Source organism: Prenolepis imparis, unplaced genomic scaffold (assembly GCF_030444845.1).
Source record: "Prenolepis imparis isolate NDT839.2.m4 unplaced genomic scaffold, iyPreImpa1.0 SCAF_5, whole genome shotgun sequence".
NCBI lineage: Eukaryota > Metazoa > Arthropoda > Insecta > Hymenoptera > Formicidae > Prenolepis > Prenolepis imparis.
In genome coordinates this window covers 3,407,527-3,430,520 of record NW_028141163.1, presented here as the reverse complement: position 1 = coordinate 3,430,520, position 22,994 = coordinate 3,407,527, and the positions used below count along the sequence as shown (strand labels likewise).

At 29.7% G+C, this 22,994-nt stretch overlaps 2 protein-coding genes across 8 annotated transcripts; both read left to right on the top strand.

Moving 5' to 3' along the window:
- Window positions 1-7: 7 nt before the first annotated feature.
- Window positions 8-17,342, top strand: LOC145936444 (proton-coupled amino acid transporter-like protein acs). 7 transcript variants are annotated; one of them, XM_083038688.1, is made up of 11 exons: window positions 8-1,161; window positions 3,695-4,135; window positions 7,109-7,179; window positions 8,958-9,057; window positions 9,239-9,433; window positions 9,720-9,992; window positions 11,019-11,103; window positions 11,189-11,461; window positions 11,799-11,977; window positions 12,284-12,453; window positions 12,706-17,342. In XM_083038688.1, exons 4-11 carry the CDS (start codon window positions 8,993-8,995, stop codon window positions 12,948-12,950), a joined length of 1,485 nt encoding a protein of 494 aa, XP_082894814.1. In that variant the 5' UTR covers window positions 8-1,161; window positions 3,695-4,135; window positions 7,109-7,179; window positions 8,958-8,992; the 3' UTR covers window positions 12,951-17,342. The 7 variants fall into 7 exon arrangements, with proteins under 7 accessions (XP_082894814.1, XP_082894818.1, XP_082894813.1 ...); XM_083038692.1 differs by having other exon boundaries at window positions 8-1,287; window positions 8,963-9,057; XM_083038687.1 differs by having other exon boundaries at window positions 8-1,287.
- Window positions 17,343-17,481: 139 nt separating this feature from the next.
- LOC145936443 (proton-coupled amino acid transporter-like protein acs) lies at window positions 17,482-22,752 on the top strand. Its single transcript, XM_083038686.1, has 8 exons — window positions 17,482-18,079; window positions 18,251-18,433; window positions 18,859-19,134; window positions 20,131-20,215; window positions 20,373-20,639; window positions 21,072-21,355; window positions 21,664-21,851; window positions 22,105-22,752. Exons 1-8 carry the CDS (start codon window positions 17,994-17,996, stop codon window positions 22,344-22,346), a joined length of 1,611 nt encoding a protein of 536 aa, XP_082894812.1. The 5' UTR covers window positions 17,482-17,993; the 3' UTR covers window positions 22,347-22,752.
- Window positions 22,753-22,994: the final 242 nt, after the last annotated feature.

The window sequence follows — 22,994 nt, the reverse complement described above, 5'->3', positions numbered from 1 at the left end:
TTGTTTTATTTATTATATAGTTATAAAATTGTACATATATATATACATATATACACTTTCGATCGCTGTTTTTATTGAGCTTTAAGATGATAGAAAAAATAGTGTTTATGTAGTGATATACATTTACCACGCGACGAAACCTTACGTAAGAAACAAAAATCGATATTTCAGTGATATAAGTCACTATCTAAAAACGCATTTATCAATGCCATCTTGTATTATCTTTATTTTACATAGATTCATTTCCAGACGGTCAATGTTGATTATGTACAAATAAATATCATATTATTGTATGCTTGAATACATACGACGAAACGTATTCTTTTTCTTGAGCCAGCAAAATATTTAGTTATGAATTGTTATGATATCAGTTTTACACTGTACGCCATATTTAATAATTGTACAAAGGTTTCTTTTCGTGAATCATTTTTATAATTATTTATTCATGTTTAGGAGAAGAGAGCGTAGTCATTTTCGATGAAATGTTAGATCTCGCTCTCTTACCTTATTTCGTTCGTGACATAGTAATGACACGATCATAATTATAGGAATGGAAAATAATCGATAAGATCTTTATATGAAGGCTAAAAAATATTTAAAACATTTTTAAATATTAACTATATTTATTTTTAACAAAATTAAATATTTTACTCACGAAAATAGAATTGATTGGCAGGATAAGAGAGAAAAAAGGTGTGTTTTAATTTTTTGAAGAGCTTGTAACATCTTTAGATTTCGCTATATGCGTATATCTATTAAGACAGAAAAGAATTTTATTACGTTTTATTTATTGATTTTTTTCTCTCTTTTTTTAAACGATTAAATGTTACTTTATCTTTGTAGACGTATATATATTATGCAATTTTTACCATCGATACGACCCACTTTGACCGGTCAGTAGAACCAGGCAAATACTCTCTATGCGCAAGTCAGGTGGATTGTTTACCCTACCCGCTACCAGATGTCCCTGGAAATTATTATCGTATAGATCGCGAAGAGGGTAGTTACCCCCCGCGTGACCCGAAGGGAATCCGTCCCTAATTTTCACAGACAGTGAAAGACATTGCGGTCGTAGCCGCGCGTAGCACAATTTTCTCGTTGCACACACACATGGACACACACGCATACACTTTGCCGAATGCGCGGTCAGAGGGTTGAAAGGTGTGTACACCCATATATATACACACACGAGTACATTTTTCATCCCTCAGTCGTAGGTTACCATATACCTATGTTATAACCTGTGATAAAGTGCCTCGAAAACGGATTTCGCTCATAAGCTTGAACGTAAGTTGCACGAGGTTGCGGTCCGATTGGTGTACATGTCATGTTGAAAAACATATCTGGCACGTGTTTAGATTAACGATTGATTGCGATTAATATAGTAATAATAATGCTACTTACGATCGAAATCAATCTGGATCACAAGCTATGATATTTATTTCTTGGTGTAATATCTTTATACGCAATATTTTCTTACGAAGATGCTCGCAATCTTATAAACATTGAAATACATTCACGTGCAATTTTGTTTCTCATAGGAGTTTTTAAAATAATGGTACGCTTCCTTATGTTGAGAAACAAAGAGATTTGTATAAGTATGTTCGATGTAATATGCAGTTGAAAGAGTAAAGAGAGAAAACGCTCTTTATGTCAAAATTATATATGCCCTAAAAGGTTGTTATCAGTTTTATTATATTGTTTAGTATCAGTTTAGTATATTGTTGATCATGTCATAGTTATATCTACCAAAGTCACTAAAAATCATTGTATCAAGAGAAATAAATTATATATGCATTCAATCTTCACTTATATCACTTACATCACTTTTGTAGATTTTACTTAAATTTTATTATCACTTGTTAAAGCATTATGATAAATTAAATTTTGAGTTGAGAATGGAATTGTGCAGATTTTACAGAGAATTGAATTTTATTATACGTGAGGAAGAAATTTTAAAAATACCAGCGATTAAAAAAAATTGTCATCTCCAGATCGTATCGATCGCAACGTCATAGGAAAATGTGTCGATATAGCGATACGTCTGACTTACGTAATTCTCGTGATGGTCTGACATCGATCTAATCGCAAATCTTAAGAGAGTTCTAACATAAATCTAGTCCGTGAAATCTATTTTCAAGTTTAAGTTATTATGAATTGTTAGACAGAATCTTAGTAGCAACAGACAATTTTTTTTAATCACTGACATTTTTAAAATTTGGAGAGACTCTAATCAATTCAAAATAATATATTTGAGAGAGATTAGACTTTGTTAAACAAAAGTTCTGCACTGAGAGTTCGGTGAGAAATCGATTCCTATATACTTATCTGTTTTATAAAGTGTCAGAGATTCGATATATGTACGTGCGCAACATGATTAAGCTCTATCAACAATTTATAATCTCTTCTCTTGCGTAGATATAAATCAAATATCTAAAAAATAAATAATAATAAATAATAATTTATCTAATATATAATATTCTAAAAAATCAAATATCCAAAAAAATAATAACAAAAAGCATTTTAATTCAATCGACACGCTCGTGCACTACTTGCATAGATTAGATGTTCTCATGTTTCTTCCATGACATGTATTTTATCGAATATTTTATTGATTACGCTTCACCTCTGATCTGTCAGCGCTGTCATCGATCAGTGACAATCTTTTGGTTTTAATTTTAGCAGTCAAATTCTTCCCCATCGTTTGACGCGTAGCGTAACTTCCTCGCGACTTTTCCGAAGATTAATCAGCAGACGTTACATAATCTTGGAAGAGATAAATGTTGACACCTTCTTGGAAATATGAATTAAGCTTACAAAAATTAACTAGTCGTCTTTGTCTTATGCGAATGCTAAACATAAATGAAGCCGTTAAAATATTGATTTTATCTCGGTGAGCATAACAACAATAACAGAAAAATTAAATAACAAACTTCACATCTATCTATACATGAAAAACACTTCGCAAAGTGTAATGTATGTATTTCAACGAAAGCAATTGTTATACAAAATTTTTCAAAATGTACTAAATTTCAAAATTTCTATGATAATAATTAGAGATATCGAAATAAGACATGAGTTAATAATTGCATATTAATATTATAACCACATAGAGAGCGTGAATATATTTCCTCATCAATCACTATTATCGTGCTTTAATGTACCACGTGCACTGATCGCATAAATCTTCGCATCTCACGCGTTGCATGTCACCAACACACAATCATGTTGTCGTGCACACATATTTAGATTAATTATTTTATTCATATTTTTTCTTATTAAGGACGCATTTAACATTACTTTTGATATTAAAGATTTCAAAGACACTAGAGAGAGAGAGTATTTATATATTATTATATGTTATGTTATGTAAGAGTACACAGAGAGAATTTTCTCTTAGAGTTTACCCTGAAAATCATGGTACAATAAAATATAAAATAGGTTTGATTAATTTTACTATGCGCAGTTTAGTAAAATATATTAAACAAACATGTTTTATATTTTATTGTGACAGATATTATTATTTTTATTGTGATAAATATTAATCAGAAAAATTCTCATAAAATTCTTTCCATACCATATTGTCCCACGATTACCATGATTTTCAGGGTAAATTCTAAGAGAAAATTCTCAGTGTATTATAATTATAAAATTTTTTAATTAAATTAAGAATATGGTTATTTTAATCTTGAAGCAATTCTGATAAGAAGAGCAATTACTGCGAATTGCCGAAAGAGATTCAAGACTTCGCTCGTGTAACACTCGCTAAATCGCACAAAATCAATCGACGTTATCGGCGATCATATATCGTTCTTTATGAAATCCTTTCGCGCGGATCCACGAAGAAGCAGAAGCACTCGACGCGGAAAATGGACTCGCGGTATCTATAAATCACCGTTCGTGTGCATTTACGAGATGCCGTTTTATAACTAGCCGTGCGTCACGTGACAAGTTGCTATATGTTGCTATATGCCGAATGCGTACAGTGGAAATTTAAGTGGTGCGGGACAGTCGCTAGACATCCTCGGTCGCTGACGCATTAACTGCCAACTACTAGGCAGTTGCTTCCTCGGAGAGAGAATCGACTTTACATCCGCCGAGGGTTGCCGTCGCGTTTACGGATGCATTTAATCCGGTAAGTCGAATTCCAACGCGCGCGCGCCAAGAAAAAGGCACAAAATTTACGTCCGAAACGAAGAGCAAAAGTGGACCCCTTTGACAGTTAGTTAGTAATACATCATCATTTTCGAGAAATGCAAATTTCACCATTTGTCATTTTCTTTATTATTTCTTTTTCACGTTAAAGCTAACGTTTCTTCACAATATTAAAATATCATCGTAATTGGTCCATTTTTTCAACCCTAATCATGTACTCGTTGATCATAACTATAACTACTTTCAAGCACCACATCAACGGTCCCTATTATCAGTGACAATGTACCTAACGATTGGCTATTATGTCACCAATGATGACAGATTCTCCTTTAGCGGCGTTCAAACGCTCGCAAAAAGTCTATCCATTAAGCTAGTTAATTCTAGACTTTTTTGTGTATAATTACTACTTCTATATATAATTACAAAATTGATGTTGATTATTAAATTTTTTGTGATAAATTATAGAATTTTGTTAAAAAATATTGCGAAAATGTATGACTATATTATCCTCTTCGTGAAGTATCCCGCAACTATAATAATAATGCTAAAATCAAGAATTAATTTGTAAACATATGGTATATACTAGACACATCCTATTTATATTGATATTAACATAGATTTTGATATTTGCTTAGGACATTTATGCACATTTAATCATGTCATGTTCAATGCAATGTATTACATGTATTAATTTTCTCCTATGTCAATATATGCGAAATATTTTTGTTTGAATATAAAATGTACGAGACAATAAGCCATGAAAATATTCATATTTGAAAATGTTAAAAATTTGTGAAAAAATAAAACGAAAATTTCTCTTAGCAATTTATAGATCTGATAAAATTTATAAAATCTGATAAAATCTCTTCGTAAAAAAAAAATTATGCAGAGACACACAAAAAAATATTTCGATTTATGAAATTTATCTATTTAATTAATTGTGATGTGATATTTTCACGGAAATGCCGGGTGAATTAACTGTATAATTAAATCATATTAGTAGAACAATTGGCAAATATCTTTGGAAGCCGTTGCACCTGCCACAAAAAGTCAGAACAATTTATTCTAGTTCTTTAATGAAATAAATCTCCACTTTACGTTATGATTAAGTGACCATTATTAAGATCGATGAAGGAATTGTTACGTAATAACCGAGCATTTAACCGCTTATTCAATTCAATTGATACCACGTTGAGGATTCACCAATGGCAGTGACAAATTTTCCAGTTGTGCAGAAAAATTTTGTTTAGTCATTATATCATTTTTGCATCATGTATGTTTTTTATTTTATTTGATGTTTCTTATTTCTATTTTATTACATTTCTGTTCGTCTTTTATTTTGACAAAAATAATTTTAAAATAAATTTTATTCTAAAAGTAAAATTGAATTAAATTTTTCTCATTAATTATATATATAAAATTTTATTCTAAAATTTGATTTTTTAAACCGCGATTGATTTCAACATATCTTAACTTATGATTGAGTATTATATAATGAGTATTATATTAATATTAATATTAATATTAATATTAATAAATCTGTATTCTATTAATAATATAATATTAATATTAATAAATCTAAAATATAACATAATGAATTAGAGAATATTTGTTTTAATCACGATTCATCTACCCTCTCGCATTTTCGATAGTGAACGATTTTAATAATTAATCTAATCGTATCTATAAAAAAAATGCATCTTACTTTCTTTTCTATTCAATTTGCATTGGATAAATCTAACAATGCGTCAGCGCAGAACTCAATAAATTGACCGATTAAATGGATGGAAGAGTACTGACTGCAATGCTCTCGATACAGTTACATTTTATTTTAAGTTAAGCTATAATTATCAGCTTTATGAATATTACACATTAATTTCATCTCGTAAAGATTGATTTTTAAATATTATAATATTTTTCTTCAATTTATTTTTTTCACTTATTTTGAAAAATATAACACAAAATGTATAACGTAATAGTTACGTGGTTTTTGGCCTCGTCAAGGCCTAAAACCACGTAACTATTATTTATAACACGAGCTGATCATAACTAATTTATGTATATTGTAACTTATCCCTTTACTGAAAGCTATTTATAGAGAAAGAATGCAATGCAATTTTATGTACCGATCACGTTTGCCATACGATTTGTTATATATTATTTATTACATAAAAGAGATGTATTTATTATTGTCCTTGAATCTTACAATCTGTTTGACTTAATTGTTACGTAGCTAATATATTTCATGAACATATTCGAAAATATTTTTGCAAGAGGGTTTAAACAATGAGAATTTTATATTTACTTATTAAATATAATGCCATAAATATATACAATATATATAATAAATTCTCAAAGCAATTCTCGTAAACATATTTCTTTCTTTAAATATAGCGTTGCAGGGTTCGTTTATATCCGCGTCACTGTTTGTCACACTTCTGAAATAGCATGACACCTGTCAAGATAATAATGTTGGTAAAGAGAACTCTTCCGATGGTCTCTCTAAAATTAGTACACCGGGCATGTTCCAGCCACGTTGTCCCAAGCATGAGGCTACATAACTCATCAGGTCCCCCCAATGCGCGTCGAGGAAGTAAGAATTAGGAGGATCGATTACAATAAACTTAAACTCTACTTTTATCCCTTCGTTCCCCCGCTTCTATCATATTCAATACGCGCTTAAACGAATATTCGTTCATGCTGGCAAATTAGATAATATGTACATACGTAACGTAATAATATTATACGTTTTGATTTCGGTCATATCCATTTTATATATAATTAATGGTATTAATTTTATATATAATTATTAACATAATATTTATAGTGCAATCGTATTTGTGTGTTAATGATTGCGATACAGCTATATTTTAAAATGTTGTGTTTGATGAAATAATCACAAAGGCTAATGTGAGCATTATCTAAGGGAAATTTTTGTTTGATTTCTATATAGGCATAAACTGCAAACGGAGAAAATCACAACCTATGTCAGCGATTATTGAAAGTTGATTAAGACTGCAATAGGTGAGTCTTAAAATTTCCAAAAATCTATCAAAAAATTTGCAAATAAATTTTGAAGTAAAAGATAGTCAAAGCGTTGATATCCAGTTAAAAACTCAACAAACAATAATAAATATTGATAAGAAATTATGCTGAAATATAAGATATAAATTTATAGAATAGAAATGATCAAAAACATTAACAATACATTAATGCACACATATACATACAAATAATTTTATATATCTACAAAATTAATAAAAAGAATTTTTAAGAACATTTCCAGTAAATTGCATTTACTTGAATTTCCTTCAAATGACACACATTATTATAGTTACAACATTCAACAGCGTAAATTGTCTAGAACACACGCTGTCTTCAAGCAAATCTGTGCCAATTAGATAATGATTTCCTTTTTCCTGGATATTTCTATCGCGACCATGACTTTAGAATAGAAATGGTTTCTCCTAAAATTAGATGTTTGCATTTATTATTGAGCTATTTGCACGTTAAAATTCTCTAATGCAGCGCATTGCGCTACTTTGTTTAGCCCAATTAATTATCAAATAATTTTATAAAAAAATTAAACGTGCATACATATATTTATACATTAAAATTCTCTTCTATATTCCATTCTAATCTCTGTAATAATTAATTTAAACCCATGTATCTATTTTTAAATGTCAAAAAAGCGTACCGTTGCACATGCTGCTAAAAGCGAGTATTTTATTACGAGAATAGACTTTGTCCTCGCGGCGCGAGATCAATCGTTGGTTCAACAACGCGAAACAGTCAAAGGCGTAAATAGCGAAGTGCGAGGATACCGAGTGCAACCTTCAGCAAATTAACCTCAAGTTGCATTTGACCTCAATGCAATAATTAAGAGCAATCAGTTCGCGAAGAATGCATTAAACCCGCGTGTACAACAAATTCGCAATTGATATTTTTCCTTTATTCCATTGCTTCACATCCGTCAATCACAGATTAAAGATTTATGTACCAGATCGCCCCGCGTCAACGTAGGTCGATTCTTACATATTTTCCTGTCTCTTAATCCAGTAATAATGTAATAAGTACATATCAAGTATGATGTTGCAATTTTTATTTTTATGTTGCTATTTTACATATAATTATTTTTTTTATTATGTATCTAACGAAATATTAGAAGCATCTACATCGAAAACGCACATCAGCGAGATACACAATTAACAATTCATCTATTAATTCATAAAAATTAATTAAATTAAAACTAATTAATTAATTAATTAAATTAATTTAATGTTGCATAATGCGATGCTTAATGTGCAAATTGCTTAATTTAAAATTAGTTTCTATATACAGTATGTTGTTAGATATATATTTTGATAGCTTAATTTTTAATTTAATAATAAAATGTGAATTGAAAGATATCTATTAAAAGTTAAAGGTCTATTACATATAAACTTTGAATAAGTAAATTGAATTTGAAATGGTTTGTGTAGGAAAAACACACAGAAACATACTGTTTATATTTCTAAGCTAGCGAGAAAGTCACATGTATGTGTCAGTTATTATAAGAGAACAAAGCAGGGCAAAGGCACAATTGTAAGACAAACGCGTGTCTTATTACAGTCCGTCACACTTCTTTATATCTTCTGCTTTGTATTATTTTATCTTAAATTTTTATCGGCTATATACCGTCATATAATAATTACAGAAAATTATTGATTATTTATTTATATACTTTTGCTATATAAATATACGATTAATCGAATAAAAATTGGATTCAGAATCTACAGAATCTTCAGAAATCTTTATTATAGAGAAGCTGGAAAAGTTAGAAGAACTTTGTGAGGCCATGCAGAACATGCAGGAAGAAGATATACGTTTGGAGCTGATCGACTCCAAAGAGAATTCTCTTAGGTACGATCCAATTAAATAATATTGGATATACAAACAAAAAATTCAGATTTTTTCATAATTAAAATTTATATTTTTGTAATCAAAGAAAATCGTTTTTTTTTTATCTGAAAGACATCGACATTTTAATTTCTCTCCACGATATCTTTTGTCACATTGATATTATATGAAAATTTATATACAGGAAGAGAAATGAAACTGGTACATCCTCAATAATTGATAAGGCATCACCTTGGAACGACGTAGACAATGTCGAAGCCGTATCGTCTTCGAATCCTAAGGACAATAACGAGGCCGTAACACCTCTAAACTTTTCAGATGTCACAGATGCGGAGGATTATGATCCTCATCAGTATCGGAATGTACCAAATCCAACTACGTGAGTGCAAATCCTAACTAATCGCTTTGCAGATAACATTATATATTTTAAAAACATATATATATATATATATAATAATACTTTATCTCTTGTGATAAAATTCAATTCTCGTTACATAGTCGAAAAATAAATGTTGAATAACAGTCTCTTTTAACGCATCCTTTTAAAATTTAATCGAGGAAAGAAAAGTTATACTTAAAAAAAAAAAAAAAAAAAAATAGTGGTACAGAAACATCTTCCGTAATGGCTTCCGTTTCATATAACGCGGTAATATTTTTTCTTTCAGAAATTTCGAAACCTTGGTCCACTTGCTGAAAGGAAGTCTCGGTACAGGGATCCTAGCAATGCCGAACGCGTTTGGCAATAGCGGCTTCTTGGTCGGCATCGTAGCTACAGTAATCATAGGAGTGTTGTGCACCTACTGTTTGCACATACTCATAAGGTCGCAGTACAAATTGTGTAAACGATTAAAAGTTCCTATATTGAGCTATCCGCATAGCATGAAGCACGCTCTTGAGCAAGGTCCTCAATGCTTGCGACGGTTCGCGAAGTACGCCCCGTAAGTATTCTCGTGCTTGTTCTATTAACAAGTCGACACAGCATGGTACCAAATATATGAGATAGTTGTACACGTCATATCTTATTCTCTTATTCTAACAATCTCTTGATAAAGAATAATAAATATGCAAATAGAGAATAGTTGAATATACGTATATAAAACACTTTTGAACTCTTTATCGCGATGTGTTGAATGAACGAAACAAATAATATAAATAAATAATAAATTTTTCGAAAAAAATTCTGATATACAAATATAAACTCAGAACTATGAAAGGATTAATAACAGCTAAGCGCGGATACTAGACAAAATCATTTTTAATTATTTTGAACGTTTTGGTTTTTTCTTTGGATTGATCTCAATGGCATACAAAACAATACTGATCTTCTGAGAACTCTCAGAACATACAAACCAATTGAATTTTTTTAGTTTATCTGCTGAAGATTACTTAAGGAAATGACCGAAACGTTCAAAATAATTAAAGAGGAATTTAAAAACAATTTTTTTTGCGCTTAATATCTGCGCCTGGCTCTTATTAGCACTTTCATATCTTAAATAAATGTATTATATATAATAATAATGTTAATGAAATAATGTTATGAAATAATGTATATGAAATAATGTTTTCTTCAAGATAATTATAGCTATTTTACATAAAATAGTTACAAATAATTACAATTACATTAATTAATAGTAATCATTTAGATATTTAGATTGAATGATTTAGTTTATATTATTGAGTCTCGTCCTGTATTTCGTTTGCGAATCTCGTTGCATTATTATTGATCATAAATATTAATAATAGATTTGTTTTAGATTATATTTTACATTTAAAATATATTAAACGCGTTGTTCTGTCATTGTGCTTATATAGAAGTTAAAAAAAAGTAATCAATCACGACACGAGAGAGAAACATATAATTTTGATTTCAATCAGTTATATATTACAATATACAGATATGCACGAATCCACAACCATAAATTGTAATAAGAAATAATCTTAAAAGAGTGCTATATTATTTCCAGGTGCTTCATAGACGTCTTTATGATAACATATCAATTGGGAATTTGCTGCGTTTATATTGTATTTGTAGCATCGAATATAAAACAGGTAAATCGATAAAAAAACAAATTGCAATAAGAAATCGAACTGGAGCAGCGAATTCAATTGTAATTTTTTTTCTCGATGTACGCAGGTGACAGATTACTACTGGGAACCTTTGTCGATTGAGATTCATATGGTTATTTTATTTATTCCGCTGATGTTGATCAACTATATTAGAAATCTCAAGTTACTCGCGCCGTTTTCCACGTTAGCAAATTTTATCACTTTCATCAGTCTCAGTCTGCTTTTATCGTACATGTTTAACGATATACCATCGATCACCGAAAGGGATATGTTTGGGTCATTCAGAAATTTTGCTCTCTACTTTGGAACGACGTTATTTGCGTTAGAAGCCGTCGGTGTGGTAAGTATCTGAGAAGGATATACTTTTCTTGGACAATATATTGTCAATCTCATCTCGGAAAAATGGAAATTTTTTTTACATATACAAAAAATTGACACCGAAGTGATATTCAAAGTAAATGTTGTTACGTACAATTGTTTATAATCGCTGGTGTATTTCGAGATTTTTGTAGCTTATAATGTGTCTTAATTCGAATCTGTTCGTTCTTCAATTTAATGTTTCTAACAGCGTAAAGTTTTAAAAATATTACTGTCTATTTTGAGATATCTTTTACAAGAACCGAGTACTGTAAAAAATTCGATTTGTTTATATATTAGTATTATTTCGTATTGCGCAGATTATTGCTCTGGAAAACAACATGAAAACGCCGAAATCTTTCGGCGGCTATTACGGTGTGCTAAATATAGGAATGAGTGCGATTATTATTTTGTACATAATTATTGGATTTTTCGGGTATTTGAAATACGGATCTGAAGCTAAGGGAAGCGTCACTTTCAATCTACCACAGGAGGATACGTAAGTGAAACAAAATAATATCAATAAGATATTGACAGAGAGCTGTTACAATGTTACATTTTGTTTTTACTTTTCGCAATGCCGTGAAGCATTCGTTCCATTTCATTAAAATTCCATTTCTTAAAATTTCATTAAAATGTTAAAATTCTCGCAATCGAGAAACTAGTACCTATTCAATAAAAGTATAAAAACACATCTCAAATTCATAATTAAATATATCTAATTTAGAACGGAATTATTTTTATATTATATTATATTATAAAGGAATTATATACATATATACTTTTTTGTATTTTCTATTTACAGTCTGGCTCAAAGTATTAAGATTATGTTCGCGATTGCCATATTCATCACGTACGCTTTACAAGCTTACGTGCCCGTTGAAATTCTATGGAACACCTATCTGGATCGCAGAGTAAAGACTCACAAACTTTTATGGGAGTATGGTTTGCGGACCGTTGTTACCTTCGTGACATGTAAGTAGCATCTAAAGTATCTCCTAGATCGGTGAATAATATATTTTGTAAATTAATAAAAAAAAAATTCTGTGAGATAAAATTTCTATACAACATATAAATATATAACATTACAAATAAGTATATTGGCATGTAGTATCTAAAAAAAAGTAGACACATATCAAATATGGCATTCGAGACCGACATCTCTTTGAAAATGCCCGATTAATATTTTTTTCTGTGACTTTATAGAACATCTCTATATTATTTCAGTCATCTTTGCGATCGCTATACCGAGGCTCGGCCTATTCATCTCCCTCTTCGGCGCACTCTGCTTATCCGCCCTTGGCATCGCTTTCCCGGCCATTATCGAAATATGCGTACTGTGGCCGGAGCAGGATTTCGGACCTTGTAAAATCACGTTAATCAAGAACATATTTCTGATCGCGTTCGGATTGATAGGTCTCTTGGTCGGAACTTACGTCAGTATAGCGGACATAATAAAATCGTTCGCTTAATTATAAGATCCTGCCAAATTGACTAGAATGATATCAAAGTACATCCGCGAGATTTGCCACGATAATAGGAGAGTTACGAGGTGCAGCTTACGGCTCGATCTGAGATGATCGAACATATCGCATAAGCAAGCAATCGAGAAGTGCTTTTATAAGCTCCATCACCGCCATAATTTACTTAGATTTTACGTTAAATGAAAGAAGGGTAGAGACCTTAGAGCATATAGATATGGAGGGAGAATACTGGTCTGAAAGTGTCCACAATATCTGTGCGAGAGAGAAAGATATAAGTTCCTATTTATCTTCTGTGCGCAAGCGTTGTTTCCAAGCAACTGTTATTGCTATGCAATTGTTACCTATTTTAAAAGAAATTTAGAACTGTCATTTATGTCTGCCAGTTTAGCGCACGCGTATAGAGGACAAACAGGAATTACTATACCTTTCTCTCTCGCACAATCTTGGGGACACTTTTGTTTCCCGAAAAGTATATACTATTCTCCCTCCATGTCTATATGCTCTAAGGTAGAGACGCGTGCTATAAATGATAGCGATGGACAAAGAACTGTGTGAAATTTCGCGACAATCTCCAATCATCCAATCGGATGGTTCGATCTGTGATGAAAACTCTTCTAAGCATCGATGATGTAATCGCGAAAACATCATCGTCGCGCGTCTCTTGTAAAAAGTTCTTATCACCCACTTTAGAGAGATGCATTTTTTCTATGCATTAGACTGATCGTATACAGTATGAAATATATTTAAATATATAAATAAATATATATACTGTATGTGCGAACAGTTTATTATAGTATATATGTAATTATCTATATATATCGAGCGGGTGAATTTACGATAAATTTCTAATGACGATTATTCGCGCTTAAACTTTTTATCTCGGTGATACGAGTACTTAGGAACACGAATACGGTTGGCATATTTTTTAAAATTTCTTTTTAAAAATGTTGCAACAAAGTTGTATTATAATACAAATTCTAACGTATACTAGAAATTCGTAGATAAACATATTTTTTCGCATAAAAATTTTATTCATACTGATTAGTAATAAGTAGTAAAAGTAGAAAATATGAAGTTGCATCAATCATTGATATTTGATAAAGAGGGTAGAACAAAGATTTAACTGAAACACGATGCTTTATTTCTCTTGCCTAAAAATAGTTACTATTAAATATATAAATGCAGGATAAAATTTTATCAATAATATGATTAACGCGATTGCGAAATCCTCATCGTGAAAAACGTATGAATATTATATACGTTGTTGATAGAAAATTTTATATTTTAATCTCGTAAAATTTTTCTATATTCTGCCATTGTACAGTTTTATCCCGGTTTTATCCTATTTTATCTTTTAAATTTAAAAAAAAATTGTGAAAAAGAAAATTTTTCCAGAAGCATCGACTATAAGACTTGAGTCTGTCTAAAGACATTGTTTTAACGAAACAATGTTCAAACAATTAAAAATGAAACGTAAGAAATAAGTTATTATATGTATATATACATATACGTTCCATTTTCTACCATCGAAATTGCTCTCAAAAATGCTCGTCGCAGGGTATATAAATGAAAGTATATTTCTAAGAAATATAAGTATAAAACGGACAAGCAAAAGAGAATCTATTTATGTATAATTATTATGGAAATAATTTTTTTATATAAATATTTACATATATATAAATCTCTTCAGAGATATAATCAGACAATTAGGAATAATCAGAAAATTAATAATTGAAAGTTTTTGCAATATATAATGTAAACCGTAAATGTTCCATTACGTTGTTAGCTTTTTTTGCATTTTTCACGTTTTACTTTCTTTATGTCTTTTTATTCGATGAATAACCGCGCGGTCACTTTTACAATATCTTTTTACGAATATCGTGCGAGCCATTTAAGATATATTTTTATTTAACGTAATACATATTTTTAATTTTATAACATATTTATAATTTTATTTTGTTTGACATTTAGCAAATTCTCTTCGACAAAATGCAAAGTATCTAATATGTCAATCTAACATAATCTTAGACTGAAAAAAATATCATTATATTGTAAAGTATTTCTCAGGTTGCGAAAGCATCTCAACTCGAAAGTATCCCTAAATCGGAAGGTATTATTATTATTGTTGAGTATTAATAATTATTCCTAATGCATTACATTGTTGACGAGGAATAATGTCGAATTATTCCTATCTAAGCAAATTTTAAATTAGTCTTATAAGCGATGTGAAAAATATAAAGTCCTGTTACTAGGAATATTTATAATTAAAATTGTATTGATATTTATAATGGAGATATATATATATATGTGTTATAAAACAACACATTTGGTTAATTTTTATGCGCGCCATAAATTAATGCGTTACTATCGACAAATATAATATAAAGTATATTGCCTCGCTCTGAGTATATAGTTGTTATCAAAATAATAGCATAATACCAAACAAAACGAATGAAAATCTTTACAACAAGCCTATCATTAGAAGCAAAATGAGTAGAAGCAATATAATGACTATTGTACTGATAGTTGCGATGCAAATTGTAGATTAGTAACGATCTCACGGAACAAATGTAATGTACATCGGACATCATTTAATATACTATTTTATATGTGAAAAATAGAATCCATCTTTTATAGGATAATTTTAGACTATATGTTTTTAGATAATTTTAGAGAAAGAGTATCTTTTATAATATAATTTTTTCGTAATTTATGAATCATATATTAATAGTCAATAATCATCTGACATATATACGAAATCTTGCAGATTCGCTAATTTAGTCTAATTATCTTAGGCTAATTGTAAGTGCATACTATTACTATTATCGACTTTCTGTTAATTAATAGTTTAGTGAGTTTAGTCGATGATTAAAACATTTTATTATGAGACGGCACATGCTTACGAAACTTGATATCGATTCGATTAAAAGTTAAAAGACAGTTCGATGGCTCTTTAACAAAAATGCTCATAGACTATCGCCAAAAAAATTAAGTGTTGATTCTATAAATTTCAGTTATGTAAAAATTAATCATTTATATAAATTAATTCACGTAAATTATATTATTTGTATAATAGTTAAATTATATAATATTAAAATCTGAATAATAATATATATTATATAATACATTAATATATATTATATATATTGTTTAATATATTAAATATATATAAATAATATTTAAAAAAAAGAATCTCAGAGAGTCAGAATTTAAATATATGATTTTTATAAGTGAAAACAGAAGCATACAGTATATAATAATAAATGCTATATACATATATGCATAGTATGCCTCTTTCACATGTGCATTTTCTTAAATATAATATATTCTCGCGGTTATATATTGAATGTAGAACTATCTCTTGCATTACGCGCATCTTTTGCAAATCATCATCGAAAAAACTGTAAAAAATAGATCAATTTGATTAATTGATTAAGATGGATATAATAAAAATATTAAATATGTTAAAAAAAATGATAAATAAATAAATAAATCTATAATAAATAATAGAAATAAAAAATCGACAATTCTCTTCATGATTGTTCGTTTCTCATTGGCACAGAGAGAAATGCCGATCAAATCGACGTCGATTCGACCAATCATTTCTCGCTGGGTAATTACTAGCCTCACATTGTGGCTACTATATATTAATTGTTACATACAATAACTAATAACAGAGTAAACTTATCCTAGCTAGTTCGTTAAACAAGGATCTTTTACAGTAAATACGAATACGTAGATGTGCCAATTGTTTAAAAATTAATATTCATGACAAGCATGTGTTTTTATCATCTTTCAATCATCTATAAATCTATAGTTTTCTAATTTTCGCGTTATTTTCTTCTTAATCCATTTTCGACCGCAAAGACAAAAAGAAAAAAGATATTTTATCGTAATGATTTTTCTGTAAGATTATTAAAGATTTTTAAAAACGTTTAAAAAATCTTCTGAGAAAGAAACGTTGCATTAATTCATCAGGACTGTTGACAGGATTTGTTATCCACGTAAATGCGAAATGGGATGAGGGAAGAATTTCATATAATAAAATTCTTCATAATGTATTTATGAATATCTACTTATTGCACATAGACAAATATAGATTTTCATTCTTCGGCAATGAAGGAAAGTAAAAATTTCGAAGAAAATTTTTTGACGTTGCGTCAAAACATCACAAAATTTAAAAAAAAAATAGAAATATTTTGCATATCACGTAGAAAACAAAAAACATTCAAAAATATACAAAAAATATACAAGACGTTGACGTAAGTACAGTCAAGTTGCAACTTTTATACTATTTTACGTATAATTGTTTTTTTTATTTATGCATCTTTATTGAAATATTAGAAGCAGCTACACTAATAAATGCACATCAACGAGATACACAATTAACAATTAATTTATTAATTAAAAAAAAATAATTAAATTAAAATTAATTATTTAATTTAATTTAATTTAATGTTGCATAATGCAATCGTAATGTGTAAATTGCTTAATTTAAAATTAATTTCTATATATAGTACGTTGCTAAATATATATTTTGATAACTTAATTTTTAATTATAAATGGAATGTGAACTGAAAGAGAAAGAGACATATCTATTAGAGATCCGTTACATATATAAACTTTGAATGAGTAAATTGAATTTAAAATGATTTGTGTAGGAAACACACAGAAACACACTGTTTATATTTCTAAGCTAGCGAGAAAGTCACATGTATGTCATATGTGTTTGTTATTATGAGAGAATAAAGCAGGGCAAAGGCACAATTGTAAGACAAACGCGTGTCTTATTACAGTCCGTTACACTTCTTCACACGTTCTGCTTTGTATTATTTTATCTTAAATTTTTATTGGTTACTGTCACGTAATAATTACAAAAAATTATTGATCACTCATTTATATACTTTTGCTATATAAATATACGATTAATCGAATAAAAATGGATTCAAAATCTACAGAATCTTCAAAAATCTCTATTAAAGAGAATCTCTATTAAAGCTGGACATCAAGTTAAAAGAACTTTATGAGGCCATGCAAGAATTTTATGAGGCCACGCAGAACAAGCAGGAAGAAGATATAGGTTTGGAGCCGATCGACTCCAAAGAGAATTCTCTTAGGTACGATCCAATTAAATAATATTTAATATATTATCGAAAAATTTTTTTATAATTAAAATTTATTTTTGTAATTAAAGAAAATCATTTTTTCTTATCTGAAAGACATCGACATTTTAATTTCTCTCCGCGACATCTTTCGCGTTGACATTATGTGATAAAATTTATATACAGGGATGACAAAGAAGTTGGTACATCCTCAATAACTGAGGCATCAACTTCGAGCAACGTAGACAATGCCGTATTGTCTTCGAATCCTGAGGACAATAGCAGGATTGTAATACCTTCAAGTCCAAATACCACAGATGAGGAGGATCATGATTCTCATGAGTATCAGAACACACCAAATCCAATTACGTGAGTGCAAATTAGAATTAATCGCTTTGCAGAGATAACATTATATTTAAAAGATAATAACATTATATTTAAAAAACGTAATAATACTTTGTCTCTTGTGATAAAATTCAATTCTCGTTACATTGTCCCTCCTCCCTCCCCAAAATTTATTGTATCTGTTTACAATTTAAGATATGAGGTCAAAATATAATTAAGATGTAAAAGAATTAACATAATTCGCAATCAAATAGTCGAAATACGAAGGTTAAATAAGCACACTGTCTCTTTTAATGCCTTCTTTTAAAATTTAATCGAAGAAGGAAAAGAGAGAGAGAGAAAGTTACACTTCAAATTTATAAAAAAAAAAAAAAAAAAAAATAGTGGTACAGAAACATCTTCCATAACGGTTAACGTTTCATATAATGCGGGAATATTTTTTCTTTCAGAAATTTAGATACCTTGACTCACTTGCTGAAAGGAAGTCTCGGTATAGGGATCCTAGCAATGCCGAACGTGTTTGACAATAGCAGCCTCATGGTCGGCTCCATAGCTGCGATAGTCATAGCAATGTTGTGCATCCACTGTTTGCACATACGCATAAGGTCGGAGTATAAATTGTATAAACGGTTAAAAGTTCCTGATACACACGGCTATCCGGATAGCATGAAGCAAGCTCTTAAGCATGGTCCTAAATGCTTTCAATGGTTAGCGAAGTGTGTCCCGTAAGTATTCTCGTACTTGTTCTATTAACAAGTCGACAAAGCATGGTATCATGTATATGAGATAGTTGTACACGTCATATCTTATTCTCTTATTCCAACAATCTCATGATAAAGAATAATAAATTAGCAAACAGAGAATAGTAGTTGAATATACGTATATAAGACATTTTTGATCTTGAACTTTTTTATCGCGATGTGTTGAGCGTACGAAATAAATAATAATAAATTTTTTGGAAAAAATTTTAATATATAAATATAAACTCAGATATAAAAGGACTAATAACAGCTAAGCGCAGATACTAGACAAAATTGTTTTTAATTATTTTGAACGTTTCGGTCTTTTCTTTGGATCTTCCCGACCTCAATGACATACAAAACAGTATTGATAAATACTCAGGACATACAAATCACCTGAATTTTCTTAGTCTATCTGCTGAAAATGACCCAAGGAAACGACCGAAACGTTCAATAATTAAAGAGAAATTAAAAAAAAATTTTTTTGCGCTTAATATTTACGCCTGGCTCTTATTATAGTACTTTCATGTCTAAAATAAATGTATTTATATAATAATAATGTTAATGAAATAATGTTATAAAATATAATGTATATGAAATAATGTTTTTTTCAAGATAATTATAGCTACTTTACATAAAATAGTTGCAAATAATTAGTTAATGGTAGTCATTTAAATTAAATGATTTAGTTCATATTATTGTGCCCCTGTATCTCGTTTGCTAATCTCGTTGCATTATTATTTGATTATAAATATTAATGATAAATTTTTTTGTATTTGACTTTTAAAATATATTAAACGTGTTGTTCTGTCATTTGTGTTTATATAAAAGTTAAAAAATGTAATTAATCACGATACGAAAGAGAGAAGCATATAATTTTGATTTCTAAAAGTTTTATACTATAATAGAAAAACGTGCACGAGTTCGCAATTATAAATTGTAATAAGAAATGATCTTAAAAGAGTGCTATATTACTTCCAGATGGTTTATAGACATCATTATGGTAATATATCAATTGGGAATTTGCTGCGTTTATATTATATTTATAACAACAAATATAGAACAGGTAAATCGAGATAAAAGAAAAAATCAAATTGCAATAAGAAATCGATATTTAGCATTCTACGATATATCGTAGACGATTTAATACGAGCGAGTTCAACAAAATCATCAGCGAATTAAAGCAGCGCATTCAATTGTAATTTTTTTCCCCATGTACGCAGGTGTTAGATTACTACTGGAAGCCTTTACCGATTAACACTCATATGCTTCTTTTATTTGTTCCACTGATATTGATCAACTGCATTAGAAATGACAAGTTACTGGCGATGTTTATCACGCTACAGAATCTTTTCGCAATCGTCAGTCTCAGTCTGCTTTTATCGTTCATGTTTCACGATAAGTCATCGATGCCCGAGATGTTTGGGTCATTCAGAAATTTTGCCCTCTACTTTGGGATGACGTTATTTCTATTAGAAGCCATTGGTGTGGTAAGTATCTGGAGAAGGATATATTTTTCTTAGACAATATATTGTCAATCTCATTTCGGAAAGATGGAATTTTTTTTACATATACAAGAAATTGACATTGAAGTGATATTCAAAGTAGATGTCACGTACAATTATTTATAATCGCTGATGCATCTCGAGTTATTTTTATAGCTCAATTTGTCCTCATTCGAATCTGTTCGTTCTTTAATTTAACGTCTCTAAAATGAGTGTAAAATTTTTTAAATATTACTGTCTATTTTGGGATATCTTTTACAAAAATCGAACAATGACAAAATTTGATTCGTTTATATATTATTATTCTTCCGTAAAATTTTTTAAATATTACTGTCTATTTTGGGATATCTTTTACAAAAATCGAACAATGACAAAATTTGATTCGTTTATATATTATTATTCTTCCGTATTATGCAGATTATAGCTCTGGCAAACAACATAAAGACAAAATCTTTCGGCCGCTACCGCGGTGAGCTAAATATAGGAATAAGTGTGATTATTATTTTGTACCTAATTATCGGATTCTATGGCTATTGGAAATACAGACTCAGTGGCTATTTGAAAGACGGAGTCCATGGCTATTCGAAAGACGGAGTCAATGGCTATTCGAAAGACGGAGTCAATGGCTATTCGAAAGACGGAGTCAATGGCTATTCGAAATATGCGAGAAACGTTACTTTAAATATATCACAGGAGAACGAGTAAGTGAAATGAAATAATATCAATAAGATATTTACAGAGAAGCTATTACAATGTCATTTTATTTTTACTCTCGCAATGTTTTGTGAGAAGCATTTGTTCTATTTCATTTGCTAAAATTCTCCAGCGCGAGAAACTAATATCTATTTGTATAAAATTATAAAAACACTTCTCGAATTTATAATTAAATACGTATATCTAATTTAGGACGACGGAATTATTTTTATATTATATTATATTATAAAGAAATTATATAGATATATTTATATAATTATATATACATCTATTTTTTTATATTTTTTGTTTGCAGTCTGCCTCAAAGTATTAAGAATATGTTTTTAGTTGCCATAATCATCACGTACACTTTACAAATTTATATGCTCGTTGAAATTCTATGGAACACCTATTTTGCCCAGCTGGTATATAGGTATGTACAGAGGGAGACTTGGAAACATTTCTGCAAGTACTTTTGTCGGATCTTTGTTCCAGCACTAACATGTAAGTAACATTTAATAAGATATCTCCTAGATCGGTGAATAATATATATTTCGTAAACTATAATAAAAAGAAAAAATTCCGTGAGAGAAAATTTCTACACAACATATAAATATATAACATTACAAGTAAGTATATTAGCATGTAATGTTTAAAAAAAAAGTAGACACATATCAAATATTGCATTCGAGACATCTCTTTGAAGATTAATATTTCTTCCTGCAAGTTTATTTAGAGCATCTCTATATTATTTCAGTCGCCTTGGCAATTAAACCGAAGCTCGGCGAATTCATGGCCTTCTTCGGCGCGCTCCATTTATCCGCTCTTAGCATCGTTTTCCCGGCCATTATCGAAATATGCATACTGTGGCCAAAAAAGGATTTCGGCCGTTTGAAAATCACGCTAATCAAGAATATATTTTTGATCGTGTTCGGATTGGTGGGTCTCTTCTCCGGGACTTCCGCCAGTATAATATGGTTAATAAAATCGAACAAATGATAATAAGATTCTGTCAAATTGGCTAGAATTATATCGAAATACACCTGCGAGATTTGCCACGATAATAGGAAAGTTGCGAAATGCGATTTACGGCTCGATCGAAGATGATCGAACATATCGCATAAGCAAGCAGTCGAGAAGTTCTTTTATAAGCTCCATCATCACTATAAGTTTACTTAGACTTTACGTTAAATGAAAGAAGGGTAGAGACGCGCGCTATAAATGATAGCGATGGACAAAGGACTGTCCGAAATTTCGCGACAACAACCTCCGATCGTGCAATCATTTGGATTGGTTTTAACAAAACAATGTTCAAACAATTAAAAATGAAAGTAACGTTATACGTAAGAAATTGGTTATTATATATACGTATACGTTTTACGTTTCCCCCATTTTATACCGTCAAAATTGCTCTCAAAACTGCTCGTCGCAAAATATATTATTAAAAGTATAGTTCTAAGAAATGTAAGTGTAAAACGAACAAGCAACAATGAATATATTTATTATACAATTATTGTGAAAATAATTTTAAGCTATATTTGTTGTATGGACCATAAAAAATAATTAATAATGTTTTCATATAAATATTTACATATATATAGTCTTCAAAGATATAATCAGACAATTAGGAATAATCAGAAAATTAAT